This window comes from Acanthochromis polyacanthus, chromosome 11 (genome assembly GCF_021347895.1).
Source record: "Acanthochromis polyacanthus isolate Apoly-LR-REF ecotype Palm Island chromosome 11, KAUST_Apoly_ChrSc, whole genome shotgun sequence".
In the NCBI taxonomy this organism is placed as follows: domain Eukaryota; kingdom Metazoa; phylum Chordata; class Actinopteri; family Pomacentridae; genus Acanthochromis; species Acanthochromis polyacanthus.
In genome coordinates this window covers 29,795,191-29,817,779 of record NC_067123.1, presented here as the reverse complement: position 1 = coordinate 29,817,779, position 22,589 = coordinate 29,795,191, and the positions used below count along the sequence as shown (strand labels likewise).

Genomic DNA, 22,589 nt, shown 5'->3' with positions numbered 1-22,589 from the left:
TTATCTTGCAGTATCTTAAGCGCAGTTTGACTTTCCGTTTCATTTTACATGCATTTATCTGTCACCATTGCATATAATTAACTTTGTGTATTCTCTCTTGTAGTTTGTGCCCCCTACGGGTATCTCTGGATGCAGAGTTGCACTGTAGTTACTGGCCTCATTAGCCTCCCTGGTGTTTGTTGTTCTCTTATGTGTCATTTGTCTGGTTCTCTCTGCTACAGCTGCCCTCCTTTATACTTGGTAACAGGGACTTTTTTTCTTTCCACTGTCACCAAGTGGTTGCTCAGAGTGAATATTTGGATATGTTGGGTTTCATACTATAGAGTAATATAGTAAAGTCTTAACTTTACAACGTGAAGTGCCCTGACCTGTGGTGTTAAACAGCTGTCGGCTAAGCAAGACAAGGTGTAGAGACTCCTTACAACACCCCCGATATATGTAGCTCAAATGATCAAACATTTTCTGTCTATTTATCCATATATCAGTGGAAATTAAATTGACATAGAAGCTACAGTTTAGGAACATTTTGAGCACTCATATGTGACTAAGAATAAAGAGCACAGAATTTCATGACTGAAAAGATTTTATTTCAGTGTCACAGTAAGTGGAATATAAATGTGAGGTATTTAAGGATATAAACACACACTGCTCATTAAACAGCTGATCTACAACAGAGTTGGTAATCAGGCAGTACAAAATGTAGTGGATAGATTTAATATTCCTGCTCTTTACAACAATATGAAAAGAGTAACCTTTCAAATACACAGCCACAGAAAGTATCAAAAGAAAAATTTAAGTATAGACAACACTAATTATAAAGTATTTTTCTGTACAGATTTTAGGCATTTGAGCCTGCTCAATGTAAACAGAAACTGATGATAACCACAAACACTGTATCGTTGTTTTGCACAGCTTCGAAATCCTTTATATGCACATACACAAATGAAGCAGAGGCATCTATAGCATCTATACATTTGCCACTCTGTTGTGATGAACTTATGCTATGACAAATGAGGTTACACAGACATCTCCCAACTGGAGAGACACATACAAATGTTTTAACAAAAACTAGCATGAATAGTGATTTGTTACACATATACACTTGTCATATGAATGTATAATTGTAACTTAAGAAAAAAATTCAAAACGCAGAAAGATATTGGCATGTAAACCAGCTTTTCATGCCACAACGGCCACCACACAATAAAGCTGGGCTTCCTGTGATGTTCCAGAAATTTGATGAATAACATTTTACTAAGAGTAACATCCCCAGTTTGGGAGATCACAAGAGGCATGTCCTAAAGTAGACAATGGAAACAAACCTCTGTCTGACTCAGCAGAAGATGCACTAAGTGATTAATAGCTCAGTGCTCTCAGTTGTTACATTCAGGATTCCAGGAACGCCATTCCAATCAGCCCAGCAACAGCAGTGTTGGTGGGCCAACTGTAACCCTTCCTTCGCCGGTTTGGAACCTGAGGTTAGTTATTTAAGCTCCCCCTTATCCTCTGATGTAAACAGGTTACAACATGGGTCTAATTCCCTTGTTTTTGAAGTATAACCTTCAAGACAAAGAGATACTCAAAGTGAGGACAGAAAATCTTTCAACCCCCTTTTCTTGCCACTCTCGTTGTCCTCTCGCATGAGAATCTTGCTCAGACGCTGGACGACCCAATTTTTAGCTTTGGGCGGCTTGGAGGAAGTTGAGCTTGACCCTGAGGAGCTGGACGAGGTGGATGACCTGGAGGGAGAGAGACAGAAACAGAGTTAAGAAACAGTAATTTGAGATTTTGTTGGTTGGCAGGAATTGCTAAAAGTATCCCGTCAACAAAAATATAATCTAGCAAGCATGGCATCAACACGCTCGTCTAACTCGCTGCAGTTCTCTTATTGCTGAACAAAGAGAAACTTAATCATTCAAATGCTTACGTGCCTCACACATCAGACTCTCGGATGTCTGTGACACCTCCCAAAATTAGTCGAGGAAGGTGATATCTTAAATCTTAGCTCAAGAGATATTAATAGCAACAAGCTAAAAAAAAACTTACCTCGATGTATGAACAGGTGTCTTGTCTTTGCCAGGAGTCTTGGGGGTAGTCATGCTGGATCTACTGGTGGACTGAGGTGTCTTGTGTTTGGCAGCACTCCCCGGCGTGCTGTGGGTCTTAGCGAGGGTAGCTATAAAATCCCTGTTCATTCCTTTGTGTCTGGATGTCTTACTGCAAGCATGGCAGGTGGCCATCTGGGATAAGGAGAGAAAAAGAACATATTCATTAATATTGCATGCCCTGCATCTACATTCCTCTCATACATAATGAGGTTTTGAGGTGAAGCCATATAAGATGTCCTCATAGGAAGACTTTGCAGAAAATTCTGCAGGTTTTTGAAACTAAAAATATTAATATATTTACTAATTGATGTCAGTCAAAGAGAGGAATTTTGATCATTTATTTTTCTAGCTATTTTTTAAAAATCCAACTAAGCATTGCCACAATTGTCTTCTATGGGACACTGAAGAGTTTGCAGTGACTTAGTCTGGCCACTGACCGCAGTGATGGATTGACTCCTGGGGCACAGAGAGCACGACTAGCTGCGGCTGTAATGAGTGCTGCTCATATGCTCTGGGTGACGCAGGCCAGTCAAAGCCTCAGAGACGTCTACTGCTGCCTCTCAGCTGAGGAATAGCTCATAATGCGGACCAGGAAGCAAACTTCTGACAGGAGATTCACCTAACAGCTGAGGCTTTTCCTGTTGGCCATGCCAAACATAATTTCACCTTTGAGTATGTTGCACAGACATGAAAATAGCTGAATGAGCCAAAGTGGGATGGGAAATACTGTCTTTAGCCTATGAGAGGGCAAGTTGGGGCTGTTGCCATGCAGCTTGACCTAGTCGGGGGACAAATGTTACCAAAACCGTCAGTCAGCTCTTTCTACTAAACTCTATGAAGCAGTCTTTTTTTTAAACTACAACTACAATGACACTTCAGCAGACTCTTATCCTTAATGTACCTCTGGTGACAAATTTAAAACTATATTACACATATTACACATCGCATGCAAACAAAAAATCTGACTCTATTGAAGGGAAAGCATGTAGACATTTGTGAGAGTTACAAGGTGCAACTGCACTGTCATGAGAATGTTATGAACCAAGACAACTACTGGCATCCTAAACTCCTGCCTAGCACTCTGTAGTCTTCCGATAAAATGTCACATTGTGTGCAATTACACTGTGACTGGGACAAATGACAGTACGCGTCACAGGGTGCACACAGCCTGCTACACAATCACCAGTAATGAATCAATGAGAACCTAATGAAGCACAAATCCTGTTTCCACAAACAAACACTGTGGTAAATTACAAAAACAGACTAACTGCTCTGGCACACCACAATCACTCTTACATTTGCAGAAGCTCTTTTTCAATTGCATTACTCACAACTAAGACACCACCATCAGGACAAAGGAAAGTAACAATTTGGAGACAATCAGATCATCCCAGGAATAAGCTGACCATAATCTAAGTAAAAGACAAGATATAGATCCTGTTTTCTGTCACATTAACAAGCTTCAACAGACTAAAACTCTTGGGCAGAGGAGATAATTACACTTTGTCCCTAAATAAAACTTTCCTCAAAGTAGAAAATGCAGTACACAGTGTTAAGTGCTATTTAGTGTTGATTAAAGACTCCTTAACATCCCTCCAAACCTTCAGTAACTTAAATCCAATCAATGACACGGCATCCAGAGTTGTACAAGGTTAAAACCGGTTAGAACAGACCCCCGTTGCAGAGGTCAGCAAGTCTGAGCCGAGCTGCTGACAGTCCCGAATGCTGAGGAGATGGAAAACTCACCGACACGAATGTTGCCATGTTAGAGTCTGACAGGTGTCTGTTGGAAAGTGCCGGAGAGTTGGGTTTCGGTGAACCAGGAACACTTAGTTGCTCTTTCTGTCTACCTGACTGTGTGTGAAGTGTTTACTCCACCAGCCTGCATGTCCGACTTTATACAGACCGAGCCCAGCAACTGACCCACCCACCTTTGGGTTAGGGGTGTGGCTCAAAGGAGGACTGACCAATGCTCTGTCAAAAAGGCAGACTAAACAAACAGAAATATACTAAATACTTCTCCATGTCGAATGGCATTATTACTACATGCAAAATTATTTGATAAATTCTATTTGCAAATCTGTGGGATCTAACTCAGAAAGTTTTAAAAGTTACTACGCTGAATTAGTGGTGAGCTCAGTTCAGCACATCAACAGAATGCAGATTTCTATGCTGTAGGGAAGACCTCAAGTCATTCAAAGGCATGCTTTACGTTCTATAATGCACTTTACGAATATTGTGAAGGCACAGTGGCAAACTTCCAGTGTTCACAAACTCATGCAATGGACTTTCAGGAGCACAGAAATACAGATGTTTTACTCATCAACAAAGCGGTATTGGCTCAATAAATTCACATTTCAAAGGTTTGAACTGTCTACTCTTTGGATGGGACTAAACGCTAAAACCAATACCTTGGATGCTGACGTGTTGTGATCACATAAGGGATACAAAATACTTTTTTGTGTAACTCTGAAAAAGGCAATCCCCCTATTTTAGCACTGCTTTGAATATCCAACAGTAAAGACCTCTTCATCAAAGTGAACTTGAAATAAGTGGCGCTCTTCTTAACTTTGCAAAGCACAAGCCTATTATGATCACAATCAATGTATAAAAATAAGTCACAGCAAGTCACAGCAAATCATGATGCAGACAAAACTGGAACTGTTTTTTTTTTTTTTTTTTTAACTTATTCATGTCTGAAGTGTCCTCAAGCAAGGAAGGACATTTATATTACAAACACATGGCAAAGGATGTTATACTGGCATCACTTTCTGGCTAAATAGAGGAACTTCTAGGAGTGTCTCTCCTGCTGTAGTGCTCCCAAGTCAAACACTGAGGATTTGTGAAGTATTCAAAACTCAGATTTAATATAATATCTGCAAGTCAGAAACAGCTAAAAACTAAACTTGGTTGGGTTATTACTTAGACACTAGCTACCATCTGAAAAACAGCTGTTTTATGCAGCAACATCATTTTTTCCCAGTAAAGCAGGGTGCCATCAGATGACAAAGAAATTATTTTGACAAAAACAAAAGTCAGCGATACATTTGAAAGAAAATATGCTTTTGAAAATAAGAGCTATGAGAGTACAACACAATATTTGTTTAATGACATTATCTCGTTTGACAACGGAATACGGAAGCACTATTGCCAATGTTACAAGCAAGTTGTTTCCTATTAATACAGAGCTGTATTAATTATCAAAACAAAGAAATATCTGGTCTAGGAGCTCACTCTTGGTAAAAAAACAAAAAAAACAAACAAAAAAAACAAACAGCTCCAAGGTAGACATATACACATCTATAACATTTTGTTTCACTTGTCATATCTTCTGCAAAACTGCAGATAGACAGAGATAAGACACACTTAAATAGATTAATGATGCAGAGAGCCAGTAATGCACATGCATCATTTCAATTTTAACTCTGTTCCCTTTATCCATCTCTTCTTATTTTAAGGGTTGTGATTAGCACTCTTATGCTATTTTCATCCTCTGCATGTGCTTTGTCTCTATTTATGACTTTTCTGTCACTACCTCCCGTTCTTTTTTACTGCTACGATAACACAATTTCCTCTTGTTGATCATTAAAGGCTCATTTAATCAGATCGTAAAATGGACACTGGTAGGGGACAGTCAAACAAAAACTATTTGTTCCTCTGTTATAAATGCAACAGCCTCAGTTGTAGCACAGTAAGTGATTAGAGCCGTGGAAATTTAGGTGACAGCCTAGATTGTACCATTTCAAACTCGGATGACTATCCTATGCTTGCCAAGTAAAAAATAAATAACCCAAAAAAACCCCTACCACGCAAAATAAGAGTGTGCGGCTCACAGTGGACAGAATCAAACACAGAGAGACAGACAGCTGGCTGCAGATGCATGTTTGCAGCTAGAATGACCTCATGCTGTTTATCCTCTTGTCCTCTAGTTACCACGACTGGCCCAACTACCATCAGCTGGCCTGAACTAAAACACCGACAGGCTTCAGCAGGTTCTAAGTAAAGAAACCTTCACAAAATGTGTGTGCATGTAAGCTCACAGTGAGCACACTTATCAGACCTCAATATTTAAGTGCCAAGGAAGTGATACTGTCCACTCCAATACAGCAATGACAGCATGTTTGCTCCTTGGTGATAAGACATCGTGATAACCTGAAATTCAATCCCCAAATATCACGTGTACTAGTTTAATTTACGCTAATCCTCTGACATGTAGCATATGCACTTGGAGGGGCACACGTGAGTCGGTGAGACAGATTTGATTTCCTCATCTTGGCAGCAGTCAACCCTAAACACGGGCCAATCAAGCATATGGCGATGTTTCAGATCTTCGGGGTAGAGTAAGGATAAACAACAACCTATACACAGCTGGAGTAATATGAAGGATGATTATTTTATGCACAAAGTTGAATTTCTGTCAAGAAGATCAAGTTGACAATATGGTCAGAGGAAGAACATATGACATTCCATTTTGTTACTTCGCAGAAGTCTACTATTGCCTCTAACCTGTATATTCCAACACCAGCTCAGCCGTGACCTTTCATCTTAATCCCATCACAAATAAATGGAGCCTTGTGGTTTCTTTCTGATACCATACCCATGCTTGTGTTTTTCTTCAATGTGAAACGTGAGCCAACTCAGACAGTCGTGGTGACAAATACACTTAACTTTGATCCCATACACATACAGCACGCCCCGGCTATTCAGCTCTGACAACCACACATGGTGCATGGGATGTCAGCACCTGCAGTTCAAACTTCATACCATAAAAAGACAACATCTCATCATTATACACACTGATAACAGCAGCTACTGAAATACACTCCTTTAAAAATTACAACAGAATTAACCACTCTGTTAATTCTCATGTCTGCACAGTAATAGGTCCAAACTCAGTTTTTATGAATGCAAAGCATATTTGCATGAGGTTTCAATAGGCTGAGAGACAATTCATGATAAATGGGACAACTCTCAGTGTAGCTGTGCAGCTTTTTGTCATGTGGCCAAAGCTGTGTCCAGCTGAATATGTGTAAAAGAATACTGTGAGAAACGACAAGGGGGGGTGGCGAGTTTAACACTTCTGAAGCTGTCATATAAACAAGTGAGGACGTCAATAAAAATAATTGCTTGTGCTATGCGGAACAAGAAAGGAAGAAAGGAAGGGGCGAGTAACGACAGATAGGAGGGAGAGAAGGAAGGAAGCGACAGTAAGGACAGGAAGGAAGGAAGGAAGGAAGGAAGGCTCCTATAGGGAGGTCAGACAGATTTATGTTTTATACCAAAAACTCTATACAGTTGTGAACAAAAGTTTGTATATCTTGGCAGTCTCATGTTTCCAGTGACTATTTTCTATAGTGGAATCAGTGACACACGTGTCTTTGTCCCAAAAAACAAACATGCATTTTGGCTCTTTTATTGCCCTATTACAGGTGTTCTGGAAATATAACAAAATGTACTCGGTTAAAAATATTTGATAAAATGTCCTTTGGTCATTTTAACCTCAACTGGGTGCATTTGGAAGCCATTCACAAGCTGCTGACACGCTTCTGTTAGTATCTTTAAACAGTCCTCTAGACAGAATTGATACAGTTCAACTAAATTTGCTGGCTATCCTACACAGACTTGTTTCTTCGTCATATTCCACTGTTTTGTGATGAGGCATCAGTCATTGGTGTTCTTGAAGTTCTCTCCTCCAAAGACATTTCTGTCCACTGTGGCCAAATAAGTCAATTTTTGTTTCATCTGACTACCAAACCTTCCTCCAGAAGACTCTTGTTTGTCCATGTGATCAGCAGCAAACTTCAGTCGAGTATCAAGGTGCCCTTTCTAGAGGAAGGACTTCCTCCTTGCATGGCAGCCTCTCAGCCCATCCCATCCCGATGTAGAACATGCTGGATTGTGGACACTGACCAATTATCTCTGAGCCATGCTGGTGACTGAATTGAAGATTTGATTAATACAGCATTCTACATACTTAAAACTGACAATTGAAGTTGCTGTATGTATATTTTTGACCCAAAAGATTGTGTCATTTTTCCAGAAAACGTGTAATAAACCTATGAAAGAACAAAAATGCACGATTATTTTTTGCGACAAAGACACATTTGCTTCAATAATTCCATTATAAAAAATTATAAGTTACAGGAGTTATTGGAACCTCATGACAGTAATGATAACCTGGTAAACTTTTGTTCACGACTACAAATATAGGTATATGACTGAGTGTCACATGAGGTTTGCATAGGTCTACCTCTATCTATATGTATGCCTCGAATCCCACCCCTTTATAGACTGATTAATATTGTAACAGGATAATAAATGTTAGTTACATCCCCCGTCAGTGTTTTTTTATGTTTCAGCTGATTTGTGTTGTATGTATATATATATATATATGTGTGTGTGTGTGTGTGTGTGTGTGTACACATAAAAAATATGACTGGGAGAGCACAATTCACATAAAAATGACACACATATAGACACACAAACATGCACAGGCCCACATAAATCAATGCTGCAGATGGACCCTTCCTTCTATTAATAGCCCCTGGTCCATAAATACCTCCCTTCCTCTTTCTCTCTGCTGCCAGAGGTCAGCTTGGGCTGATTAATTTGACCTTGGCAGTACGATACCACCCAAGAGGGGGAAGATGAGTAGAGTTGACGAACAGAGTGAGTGACAGAATTAGATGCCTGTTAGACGTCTGGAGCAAAACAATCTGTCTCACAATAGTTTATCGCTAAATGTCGATCGTGTGACAGTTTCCAAAATGTTTCTGCTTTTTGTGAACTCAAAGGCATGGACATCTACGTGCGCTGTGTGTGAAAGTCATTTGAGAACACGTCAATACAACACAATAAAGCTGAACGCAGAAGAGCCGTTGGGGGATCAATACGAGGCAAGCGTCGTAAACTTTCCTCTAACCGTGGCCTTGTACTGTGATTGGGTGCAGGCAGCCACTTAGGTACAATGTCTGGCGGCAGGCAGCCCGGTAAATACAGAGAGACAACCAATTTGAATTCAGAGCTGCTACACACTGCCATTTAAAAAAAGATGTCATATCTTTTTCTCTCCCTCTTTCTGTCTCTGTTGGTGGTGATAAAGGTCATATTTTATCCTGCATCACACAGCAGATCTGCCTCAAAGCCAACCACAGCAAAAGATTGGAGAAAAGATATCAAGACATGAACTGATGATGTATCTAAAGTCAAACACAAATTTCCTGTCAGCTGGAATATATTATAAAAATACATACTTTTATATACATCTATAATGTTGGTTGGCATTTCTGCCTTTCTTGGATATTTGGAGACAAGAAGTGTAGCTAAGGAGAGCATGGGAATGGCATGCAGGAAGGGACGAGGCTGGCTGGGAATTAAACCAGCGACATTACATCAAGGCCTCTGCAGCTTTTGGATCGCCCTGCTTCTGTTAATTCTTTACGATAAATTCCATATGCTTTTCTAATCAACCATGAAATCACTGCAACTTTAATCTTTGACTTCTTCCTGTGAAAAATGTTTGATGTGGTTCTCTCAGATATGAAATTAAAATATAATCAGATAATAAAATGTTAAAACAAATGCTTGTCAAAATCCCACAGATAATATCTGTTGAAGTCACAGCAAACCAGTCACTGCAGATTTATCTAAAGCATGCCATCTTGGTTTGGTTTAAAGTGGCAGTAAAAACAGCACTCAACTGAGTATTTTGGATATAAAAATGCAATTTGGGAACCTTCATATTCTTTTTTACTAAGTGAAGAGAGACCAAAGGAAACTACTTGGCACAAGGCACATTCATATTTGTGACAGTTGTATGTCTGTATTTTTGTTTATTTAATGTTCTTGACACACCTGAACAGCCCAGTTGTGCTTCAGGGTGCAGCTGTTCTGAGTGCAGACAGACATTTGGGACTGAGGAATAAAGAAAACAGCTGAGAGACAGATCTAGATTTAGAACTCTTTTCTGAATATAATAAGAAGTGACAAATCTCCCAAGTGTAAATACACATGAAATGAATGTCATTAATGTGTACACGTGCTGAGAAAATTGTTTCAGCAGCAAAATATTGTAAATAGTGCTGAGTGATGATCCAAAAGCTTAACAAAGGCAGCTTCCAAACCCTGACACTGCTGACATCTTGCAGTCAGACTTACGGAGGGGATTGCCAAGTTCTAGAGTAAGCTTTTAATAGCAGTGTTGAAAAACAAAATCAAGTGAGACACAGAGGATAATTACGAGCTGACATGCTGCAATGGTGTGACATTAGGTCATTTATAAGTATAAAAACAACTTCAAATTTATGTTGCAGTGAGCATATTTAGTTTGTTCACTTAAAGATTCCCCGAGGATGTCAGCTCAGCTGGCACTGATTTGCAATGACTGCTGCTCTTACTGTATGTGTGCCTGTTAGCATGCTTAAAATGTTCCACTTAAATCCCTGCACACATGATGAGTGTTTCCACTTCACGTTGAGTCTCCTCTGTTCGTGTCTAAAAAAAAATCGTGTTCTCCTCATGGCCTCTCTCTTCCCCAACATGTCCCCCTTCCTGTCATCCTGTCACTTGCTGGCCTCTCTTAAGGTGTCATAACCCTCAGTGGAGCGTTTCCTGTTCCCGGAGAGCAAACAGGCAAAGCACCAGCCAGACATTGCTGCCTCCTGTTCCCTGTCATCTCCTCAAGAGACATTCTCCAGGAAAGATAAATATGACAGAGATGTGGTGAAGAGATGGCCAAGAATGGAAGGAGAAGAAGAGAAAGATGAAGATAATGCAAGGGGGCAGTCAGGTAGAGGAGTTGAGGTAAAACGCAAGAGAAAAGGATAGATTGGAAAGAGTAAAAACAGGCAGAGGAAGAGAGGTGGTCAGTGAGGTTAAGAAGAAGCTGTGACATAAATTACAGAGACAGATTGGACTCAGATCTAGAAGGGATGGCTCTTCTCGGAAAAAGGAAAGATTTTTCAACCACTTATGAGCTGTCACTTGGTTATATTTTTCATGTCTGGTTGATCTGTTATTCTGAAAACACGTTCTGTTTTCAGAATATACATAAATTAACCACCCAAAACAACATGAACGTCACAAACAACTCTGCTGGGAAGTATAAATCTGTACTCGACAAGGGAGAGCAGAAGAATGAAGGAGGAGGAGAAGAGTCTATTCTTCGCTCCATTTAGGGTCTCTGCCTCTCTTGTGGGGATGCACTCCAGCTTATTTCCATATCCGCTGTTAGATAACCTGCCCAGAATGCATAAACATACCTGATTTATAATACCTCAAAGACACAACTTCACAGAGATGAGGAAAGCCTATCATACACTGGCATCCGAGGGCAGCACATTCACATACACTCACCCTTAAGAGAGAGCAATATGGTGTGAAATGAGGGGGATTTACATCCTGGAGTATAAATACTTCAAAACGCGCATGTGTACGAGTATAAATGTGCATATATTTCTCTGAAGTTTTCACGCTTAGATAAGTTCATTAAGTTCAAACCATAAATTTACTGTAAATACGATAAAGGATCTGCATGGAAAGTGGTGCATCATTATGTAGTACAGTAGGGCTGTCACAATATCAGATTTTCACTGTAAAGCTATCCTGTCCAGAACAATTGCTGATAACAACAAGACTGCGAAAACTACAGAAAATGAAAAAAATTAATAATGCTATCACCCAAACTCATTTTTAACTTAGTTTTTTCTGTGTTTTGCCCCTTTTTTTGACAAATTAATTACAACAAAAATATGACTGTAGGGAGGTAGAGAGTAAACATAACTGTACTGGGTATTGCTCATCTGCCAAAACATCAGCCAGTTATATGTGATGAGACTTTTTAAAAATCATGGTAATCATCAGTGCGGATGATTGACATGACACCCTAAATGCATAGTATATGGATGTATGCACACTGCTTGGAAGAAAAAATATTTCATTCCGAGTAACTAGAAAGACTGAATGCAATTTTGCCTCGACCCAACTGCTTTTAACTAATCCAAATATGGGTCATAAAAGCTATTAACTCTTCAAAGTTTCCACATCACGCTTCATCCACAATAAAATTGTGTAATTGTTTTCACACTTGCAAGAACATCGAGAACACAATAAAACACAAGTAGCTACATCTGCAAATACTCACACCTTATTTTAACAAAGGTCTGTCTCAGGCTGTGCATAAAAAACTGACATCACAATTATACAGTAGCGTGTTGACGTTCTTCCTTCTGTAGGTGTCGCGTAACTGACAGTAAGAAGAGCAGTTTTCCGTGTACACAGCCATAACTCTCAACTCTGGCACACTGAAATAAAACAATAAAAGGAAGAAGCGCTAATGAAAGCATACCAAGGCCACATGTTCACTGTGCTGTATTATCTCATTCATGTAGCGACCAGGATATGCAGAGACTGTTTTTCAGATCAAAGCAGCATCCTTTAAAACTGATTGCACAAGGACTAAGAAAAAAAAAACCCACACACACACACACACACACACACATAACTCGTGATTCTTTCGTAATCCTATCTGTGGCCCGGAGCTTCTATGTTTAAAAAAGACTCGAGTGGATGTCGGTCTCTTTATTCTGGGTCTCGTGCTGAGCCGCTCTCTTCCTGTCGGGGTTGTGTTGCTCTGTTCATCAGTATGGAGCCACAGAGGCAAAGAAAGGGAAAGAACACATTCCTCCTCTTATCTTCACAGCTGCATTTTCAGGGTATCACCTCACCATCACCCGTGTGTGGAGCACAGGTGTAGGCCGACTCGGATATGTAGTTGAACTTGTTGCCTCTTGAACCTCTGGTAAATTTTAAGCTGGTGACCATGAAAACAGAGGGTAAAAATACCTTGGAGGACATTCTTGGAGTGTATTGGTTTCCTAGGAAGTCACATGATGATCAAAGACCAACATTCTTCATTGTGACGCCCGCTGACAAATGAGCCCAGGCAGAGGTGCAGAGTCATTGCTGTGCGTCTTTAAGACAGGCCTTCAGCGAACAACACAGCACATAATTACCTCAGAGTTAAGAGTTCAACAGCAAAGCCACACAAGTCTAAGTTTACGAATATGAAGGCCGGAATTTGTAGGCACTGTGATTTCATAAACAGTTTACAGCACTGCTCTTACTTGCTCTTGGCACTAAAGCTACATTCATATAGTTCTTACCTGACAGCTGCTATTATTAGAGGCCTGCGTAAATCAAGATTATTTATGCCGGGTTTTATTATTCCATCCACTGTATTGAATTTAACTTCCGATTTTGACAGCAGTACTTTCCATTTTCCAGCCGCTCTGTGAATTGTTTGTTCACTATACTGTAATGTCGAGAGTCCCCATAATAGACATTTTACAGCACTCTCCTCTGTGAACCAGATAATTTCCCTATCAGAGCCTGGATCTGACCACCACAGCAGTACAGAGAGGTAGAACAGGACTGCACAACCAATGCTGCATATTAAATTATGACAAAAGATGACAACATTTCCTTTGGCAGTCCATCATTTGATTTCTCCTGTTCATCTCTCTTATCTATCTGCCTTTCCCCCTCTTGCTTTTATCACATTTGCTGTTTCACTGTGCTGTGTTATTTCTTTGCTACATTTCTTATTCCTGCTGCTTGGGTCCATCTCTGTCTACTACTTTGCCCTCAGAGTCAACAGATACATAATGGTGAGTGGGTTCAAAGTGCCTTGTGTGGCGAATACCTGCGTACTCGATGAACCCAACCAGATTTTAATGAGGCAGTGGCATTTCCACTTAAGTTGCTCGTCATTAGGGCTGATGTCAGATCACCAGAGAGGCTCTTCGCTGGTTCTCTCCTATCACTGCTCTCTGATGCAGGGGGAAATGACCCTATCGTTACGTGCTCCATCACCGGCTCCCTCACCTAAATGGGTTTATCAGTAGAATGGGTGGGTGCCGGCCAAAATATGCTTTCCATTTTGTCCCTACTTGGCGCCATCCATTAACAGGACAGATAAAAAGGAACACTATAACAATTTATGGAGCTTTGGGACAGAACGGGGTGAGCGTTGACAAAGCATAGTCTAGCAACATTAGTGCTCTTACAGTTAAGCCTAATGGGACCACTGTAAAGGCGGTAGCAATGAGTGGAGCACCATAATGAACCAGACACATTGTGTGGAATGAATACTAATGACTTCATCGATCTAAATAGCAACGAAGGCTGGAAACAATGCAATACAGGACAATGCAGGGCTTGACAAGTACCATAAATAGCAATGTGATCATTTTTGATAACTTGTAGGAAATTCTGTCCTGTCCTGCACCCATTAGACATCTGAGGTGAACATATGGAATTAGTGGCCATGTAGCAGGGTTTTTTTTTAGCGTACATAGAGGATGATATTTCAGGGCCTTCAACTAAATAACATTTTTGAGCTCACTAAAGTCAAAGTGATAGATCACAGGTAGAACCAGTGTTAACAATAATATTTAAAAAAAAAAAAAGTGGACAAAAATGACTTTGGATTCATTTAAAACCATGACATTACAAAGCTTCCAAAAACATATTATTATTAAAAAGTATTATTTCTAAATCTATCTAAATAACCCCTAAACTACATCAACACAACTGTAGCGTAAGATAGCATTTAGTCTTACAGCTGGATTTACTGTGCCAACATTGCTCCAATTGTCAGTTCCTATAAATCAAGGCTTAAGATTGCTGTTCCCCACGATTAAATTATATTTGGAACAATTTATTCATTTTTTTCCCCTTCACTGCATTGTAGTTTGCATTCTCAAAGTAATCGGCGTTCTATTTTAACTTAGTTTCATCTTAGTTTTTATTTTACTCTCATAAAAATCTCTTTATGTGTCTTTTTCAATTGCCTTGAGTTTATTTTCCGACTAGTCCAGCCTTTTTATTTTTTACGTAAAGCACTTTTAGTTGCCTTTTTTGTTGAAATCTGTTTACCTTGACATATACCCCTGCAAAGACAATATGTGGCAGTGCAGTACAATACATACTAACAAGGTCTATGAGGCTGTAGTGCTTTGTGTTCTCACCAGGACTGAGGAGGACGTTTGGAAACGGTGCAGCAGATTTTTCTGCACTAGGCTGAGACGTTTGCCTCTGGCCTTCCTGAGCAGGACACTCTGCACCCGTGCTGACGGACGCTTTTTGGGCCACAGTCGCATCCGGTGATTGTCAGGCAGCAGCCACTGACAACAGTACGGGCAGATCAAGGTGTTTCGTATCAGGTTGGAGACTTTGGACTTCATTGGGGCTGAGGAAAAGAGCAGACACACAGATTATCTAACACTTCTTGGCAAATATTTTAGTGTGCTGTCATGCATGTTACTTAGGAACAAAAGAATATTCAGGTAACCAAAAAGATCCAAGTGTACATAAGGATGAGAAGGACAGGTTTTTCTTTGCAACTGCAGAACAATTCTCTACTGACACTGTGCTCAAAATGACACCATCCCATATTTCTATATTCACAGAAAAACAAGCTACATTTGAATGTATTTGTCACTCCCAAAAAACACTTTGCACTGTTTATTCATTCAATGTCTAGACTTGATAAATCAAATGATCCGCTTTTGGACAGAAATGTAATTTTCTTCAAATTGACCCCTGAGCAAACACCATGTTACTCTCTTTGGAACCAGTCCTTTCATTATTTGATGAGAAAGCTCTGAGCAGTCTTACTAAATGGCGCTGCGGCTTATTGATGTGATTTTGGCTGGCATGGGTCTCAGAGTGTGTGTATGTGTGTGTTTGATCCCACCCAGCAGTCTGCTATAGACAGCTGGCTGACTGTGTGTTTGGCTGAGGATTTAGTGAGTTTTATCAACCTTGACAAGCCAGTGACAAGGTCCTACTTACTACTGCAGTCTTCTCTATGTGGCTATTACGCTCTAGGGCATCAGTGATGAAAACATGCAAAAATGAAATTAACTCACCGTTAGCATTCAGGGGCGGTTGCCTGGGGAAGACAAAGAGGAGACAAGATCAGACACTTTGAACAGACTTATAAAAGAAAAAGTAAAATTCCCTGGGTTTGATGTTTAAAAAAAAACATCAGTACAAAAATGATGATGAAGTGGAACTTTAATAGTTTCATCTCTTCAATCGATAAAGTTTGTAGTTTTCTAAAGCGCTGGAGAATAGCGTGTAATTTAACATGCATATTCATGCCTTTTTTGAAACGCTCCTCTCAATTTGCATTACAACAGCTCATTTCATATGGAACTAATATAATAAGACATAAAGTGAACAGAAATGAACATCTGGTCAATTTTTCTTTACTTGCAAAAAATAATTCTGTAATCTGCATAAAATACATTCATGCAAACAAACTCATTACAAGCTGGAAACACCAATTTAGAAAAGAAGAAGAAAAAAAAGCTCGTCATGGAAACCTCTTCCCATTGTGTGTAGTGGAAAACATGCAACCGGAAAAGCAGATAGGTCTCTCCCAAACAATATAGGGCAACTCTCCAAACCATTGCAATCACTTCACCCCACAACAGGGATGCCGCCACTTTTGGAACACCCACAATGAGATATTTTAACTAACACCCAGTTGAGCCTTGCTAAAATTAGCCCGAGGCTTAAACTGATGGAGGGATATTTACTGTCCGGCTGCACGTGTGGCTGGGACAGAAACGGGGCTGGCTGTTTATAGAGACAAGAGGGGGAGTACGAGGTCGACTTTAATCTGGAGCTGACCCACGGGCTGCAACTGCTGTGGCATCTGGCAGCAGGCAGCGGTTTGTTGACTTTCACCACTTGCATTCCCAAACGCACCATATGTGAGATGGTGCTTTAAAATGCTGGATGATTCTGGATGGAGCTGGACGCATTGCAGGGTGAGGACAGATTTGCAACATATCTCTCATCAGTCATCCCACAGTCTGAGGCACTGTCCCTTGATCCTCCCCCAATTTAATAATCAGTGACTGGATTAAACTGTCAGATTATATAGGAGCCCTGTCAGAAAATACCGGAAATGAAGTCAGGCTGCATGAGGCCAGTGTGGCGAAGTGTGACTATGTAAAGGACTGATAGTGATTCATGGACCTCGAACAATTCCAGAAACACTTAGTTACTTGTTGTGAAAGCCATATTATCAATCAATTATCAAGCCAATATAAAAATCCTCTTTAGAAAGTTAGCAGGTTTTGAATACATTTCCCACGGCAGTTGCTTCGCTATTGATAACACCACTCGCTATAGAGTCTGGCTACATAAAACAACATGTTCTGCTTTTCTTTGACGGAAGATGAAAGCAAATCTTCAGACAAGATTTCTGTTTTTAAAAAAAACAACAACAACTCAATGGCTTGAGTGTAGAGAAGCCAGATTCGTGGGGAATTTTCTTTTTCCTGCCTCTCTTTCCACTTTTTGCGTGATGAGCCAGCTCTCAGAAACTGTACACCGCAAAGACCTCTTCCACAGCACAAATCTTATTAACATACTTTTCATGCATCGCCTTTTAAGTGCAGACTTGGTTGTGGTGATGAACGCTGAAGATACCGGCCCTACGCATGAACTGCTGACAGCTGGAATACGTTATTAACAGAGTACTGGAAGATGCAAAAGGATGGACACTGAATGGGGGGGATTATGCATTGGCTACAATTTAATAATGTAATTAGAGACAGAAACACTGTCGGGGGCAAAGCGCACAAAATTAAAAGCATTATGAACATTTTATTGCTACCATCATGGAAAACAGTACAATTTCTGGTATAGCCTGAAAAAAACCTGCACTGATGTTTGCAACATATTTAGATATTTAGACACAGGTAGAGCTGTGGTCTTTGTCAATCATTGAACTCTCTGGACACTGTACCCCTCCATAGCACAGACTGGCCTGGACCCATTTATCAGCCGGACATGACAGAGAAAGAGGCCAGCAGGTGCCTCCCAGTCTGGGGCTCATTTGTACGGCCAAAGACGGTTTCTGGCTCCTGCTGAGAGGGGAGTAAGACGAGAGACACAGTAAGAGAGGAAATTCGAGCAAGTGGTGGATGAACGAGGTGAGATGAAAGAAGTCTTTAACAGGTGGTGGCAGACGAAAGGAAAAATGCGGTCAAATGAAGCTGAGAACAGTCATGATTTGTTGTCCACAATAAAAAGCAACATAAAACAGTGATTCTGCCACACCTGATATAATATCTATGATACATTACAAAATCTGTGTAAGTGGAAAGGAAAGGAAAACATACGGTTAAACTGACAAGAAGCAGGACTTTACTGCAGCGTGGTGTCAGTGTGTGTATGCTATCCTTGATATTCAGTTTTATAATGCGTCACTTTAATTTGTTTAGCTTTCTGTTTTTGTTTCCATTTCTTCACTACTTTAGGAAATTCTGTTCACTGTATTCTCATTCATTTGATAAATGCAACCACATGCTTGGATCCAGGCTGTCCCTGCCTCTTTCAGTCAAACCTTCCCACTCGTGGAAGCTGGAGCACACCAGCTCACCTCAAACACTGTAAAACTGATCTGCTCGACACAATTGCATATTATATTATTCGAGCAATTTAGTCACACGTTTGCACCAGAAACTGATCTAACAATGATACAAGAAGCCCCTTGCTGCAAGTAACGCTCAGCCATGGCACTGATTACTTACACTGTTCATGATATAATGCATCACGAAAACAAACGACACGTATTGGTTTATTGATATTTCATCCATCATATCTCTAATTATGAGGCAGATGAAAAGCAGGGTTCAATTGAATCAAAGCCCCTGCAGGCACCATTTTAGAGCAGACATAATTATTTGATTCAATGACTAGTCAACTGAGAGAAAATAAGCTGTCGACTAGATTAAAATCGATGAATCATCTTTCAAGTAACACTAGTAACAGCTTCTCAGATGTAGGGATTTGATTCCTCTCTTTGACAAATGATAGTGAAATAAACATCTTTAGTTGTTAGACTGTAGATTAAATTAAACAGGTGCTTTGAAAACATCACACTATCCTTTGAGAAATAGTATGAAAGTGCTATTTTAACAGATTATGCACAGGCAAAGAATATAATCACAACAATCACCCTTCGCAAAAATCTTCAGCTTTATTTTTTCTCCAACGTAGACTTCAACTGATTAATCAGAGTGGCAGTAATAACAGTCTCTATTGAATTACCGTTATATTATCTACACGAGAGTAAAAATGTTGGCCCTGTGCGAAGACATAATACCCAGTAGCACTTGAGGCCATTTAAAAACCAAGTCATTATGACATTGTTTACAGAGCAGACACCGAGCATACTTTGGTTATCAGGCTCTAGTTACCAGACACAGAACTATGATTATGAACTTACCGGAAAAAGCTTCACTGGTCTGGCAACGTGAGCGACAATAAAGTGACGTCAGGGACAAACACAGTCACACGTAGCGAGCCACGTGTTCAATAAATAACACCCGTTTCCGCTCCTCCACACAGAAACAAACATACTATACTGTGACAGAAATAATTCAATGAAAGCCTTTACCAGAAGTCAACAACACTGATGCATTTTTGTTCAGCGGTAATGTAACTGTAACTCACACACTGACACATTCAGCCATCATCAGTCTGACAGAAGGTGAAGACAGCGGCAGGAGGCAGTAACGCCATCTCCAACAAATATGTGGAGCAGTGTGTATGAGTAATGACATGCGCCCACAAAACAAACACGCCAGTGACGCATGGGCCAAAACCATAACTGGAGAAAGCAGAGACAGTGGAAACCCGCAGAAGAACACGTACAGACAGTTGTGGTTCCTCAGGACTTAAAACATCAACACACAATGACCACATATGCCAGGGATATGAAAGGCATTTATTTCCCCTCACGTCCTGGATGCACAGTTTGATCAAATGCACATCCAAGATATGGATCAGAAACATTTCTTCTGAACAGTCATTTTCTTCCTAGTAAGCTGCATTTCATGTTATCCATATGGTCGAAGATCACTTAATTAGCTCACCATGATAAGTGTAAATTTTGGCTGTGGCTAATAATTGTGCTTTCTTTCCAGTTAGATCTCACAGTCAGTGGTCCAAACATTTAGACTCGTGTCTTGCCTTCCGGGCAGCTGGTCATAGTTAAATGTGGTCAGAATGTTCTGTAAACACCATAACTCATCAATGCCAGGTAATCTGGGGAACAGATCAATGTCCTAAACTAGCAGTGGGCTCACACACATCCGTAAAATGACCCAGACCGCGGTTTGACTATTTAAACCTCTGTTTTTGTTTCCATTCATGGTACTGCCCACAAATTTCCTGGCTCAGGTGAAAGTGAAAACAAGCCCGAGGATACAGGGACATGGCTGGAGCCCAACTTCACCACAAGCCTCCACACACACACGCACGCTTTTACACGCTTTAAATGCATTAATGCCCATTTGCACCGTCACAAATCCAATCCGAGCACACTTTCTCTACACCTGTAAGTGCACATGACCTATATGTACACACATTTTTTCACTCTCTCTTTCACAATCTCTCTCTCTCTCTCACACCCACACAGTCTACAGTAAAGGCTTAAGAGGATTTCTCTGGAAATTACTTTCAGCTTTCACCACAATAAGGCAATCTCCACTGTATGGAATATGCCACCAGAAGCTGCTATACTGGGAAAAGAAACAAAACCCAAGCAGCATTGTGTTTTATTCTAATGGAAAATGGAAAAAATTAACTAGAGGGATCTAATCAGATAAACACAGTCGGTACCCTGCGAAAAAACTCTGTATGGGTCCATTTAACAGCCATGCAAGTGACACAAGAAAGGAGAAAAGCTTATAGACTGCCTGGCTCTCGTACCCAATGATTAGAGGGACTATCTACGCCTGTGCCACTTTGTTTACTTCATGTTGGTCTCATTTTTATGCTTGTTAAGAAGGTGCTGTGTCCTCACCAATAAAATTTACTTCACTCTGCAACCACATGAGCTCGAATGGCAAAAGACTTAAGCTAAAATCATCAGCTACAAGCACCCACACATGGCTCACAGACCTGCTTACTACATCTGCACATGAGCAGCCACGGGACTCTCCTGGGACTCTTGTACAGCTTCAATAAGTCACTGGTCTAACATCAGCAGGCGCACTACACTCCACTGGAATAATGCAGCTTTCACACTGAGAAACACAATCCAAACAAGAAACAATGTCTTGATTGTGGCACCACTAAACACAAAAATACATGACATTTAGAGGCGCAAATGCTATTATAAACCATGGCGTCAGTTGAAGGTAGTTGTAACACAGCAATTTTTAAGGACTGGAACTGCACACATATGCAATAAGAAGGGAAATCTGTGAATGCCAAGCCAATCTTAATGGGGAGTGGCTTATTTTTTTAACACAAATTTAGAGCAATCAATCTCCAAATGATAAACATAATTTTAATACATAGTGTACTACTGAACATCAGTTATAAAGCCACCTTTCTATTTTGGCTATAGGGTAAAGCTGTGAGTTATTTTCTCGTTATACAGTCTATTAAATGTCTGAAATATTGCACGGTAAAAATAAAAAAGAAGGAAATGTGGGCTGGACTTGCATTTTTTTTTAAATATTTACATTTAAGCTGGTCCAGTGGAAGAGTCTAAGACGCCACTCAGTGACAAACTAATGCCATGTTTCAGCATTAAGCTATATGTAATGAACATATTAGGAAAATGTAAATAGAGTTTGGCTACCACCATTTTGGCACAAAAACCCACCGTCACCGGTCGAGGTTCTCCACCTAGCGCCTCCGTGCTGCCATTACAACAATACAGCACAGAAAGTACAGGCTCAGCTCTTAAAAGTGGAATTTATGATGGATTTCAAACAAAGTTTCTTACAGTAAGAACCGTGAGAGCTCCGGGCATTTCTCCTTGTACAGCAGAGACGCGTCCAACAGAAATTTCGCTGTTTCTTCTTCGGGCTGACACTCCATTTTCAGGGAGTTTTCTGATGCGACACGTGAAAAACTGTGAATTCCGACTAAAACACTTCTTCCGAAACGGTTTAACTGGCCGAGCAGTTACAGATGTAGATTAGAAAAATAATTACATACAGTCGAAAAAGCAGCCGTCAGACAATAGTGGGAAAATTTATTAATTTTAATGTAACCTGCATGCAGCCGTTGTAGGCTCCGAGAGATTCATGTTGCGTCGCGAGATTCTGACGTTGCTCGCAGTGCATTGTGGGAATTTGAGTAAATACGGAGCGCACTGCTGAGCGACCGTGCGGTTCCCTTGTCTATTGGTGGTAGCCTAATAATTGAGTGTAACAGACTTCTCTGCTTGTTAATGGTTTACAAATAGACTGGAAATTTAAAATAATTATTTGAATAATAATCATAATAAAATTTGTAGGCTATTATTTAAACTAATTGTTTAAATTCTGAGGTTATTTAGCCTAATCTAACTGGAATTAGATGCTAAACGACTGGTAGTCTAGCTTTATTTGGAGCCTTACCTACTACCTACAGCCAAAGTGAAATGCCAATGCACTA

At 40.3% G+C, this 22,589-nt stretch overlaps 1 protein-coding gene across 1 annotated transcript; it reads right to left on the bottom strand.

The window, feature by feature from the left end:
• Window positions 1–565: 565 nt before the first annotated feature.
• On the bottom strand, window positions 566–22,255 carry c11h18orf21 (chromosome 11 C18orf21 homolog). Its single transcript, XM_022202025.2, has 5 exons — window positions 21,934–22,255; window positions 16,040–16,062; window positions 15,137–15,357; window positions 2,047–2,240; window positions 566–1,739 (listed from the first exon to the last, which is right to left on the bottom strand). Exons 1-5 carry the CDS (start codon window positions 22,026–22,028, stop codon window positions 1,580–1,582), a joined length of 693 nt encoding a protein of 230 aa, XP_022057717.1. The 5' UTR covers window positions 22,029–22,255; the 3' UTR covers window positions 566–1,579.
• Between the last annotated feature and the right edge of the window lie 334 nt (window positions 22,256–22,589).

Bases quoted from the DNA above. Each gene is read 5' to 3' on its own strand.
- c11h18orf21 (XM_022202025.2), bottom strand. From the start codon at position 22,028: ATGGAGTGTCAGCCCGAAGAAGAAACAGCGAAATTTCTGTTGGACGCG. The intron at 15,358-16,039 runs GTGAGTTAATTT...TCTTTTCCTCAG, and splicing joins ACCGCCCCTGAATGCTAACG to CCCCAATGAAGTCCAAAGTC. The intron at 2,241-15,136 runs GTGAGAACACAA...TCCTTATCCCAG, and splicing joins AAACGTCCTCCTCAGTCCTG to ATGGCCACCTGCCATGCTTG.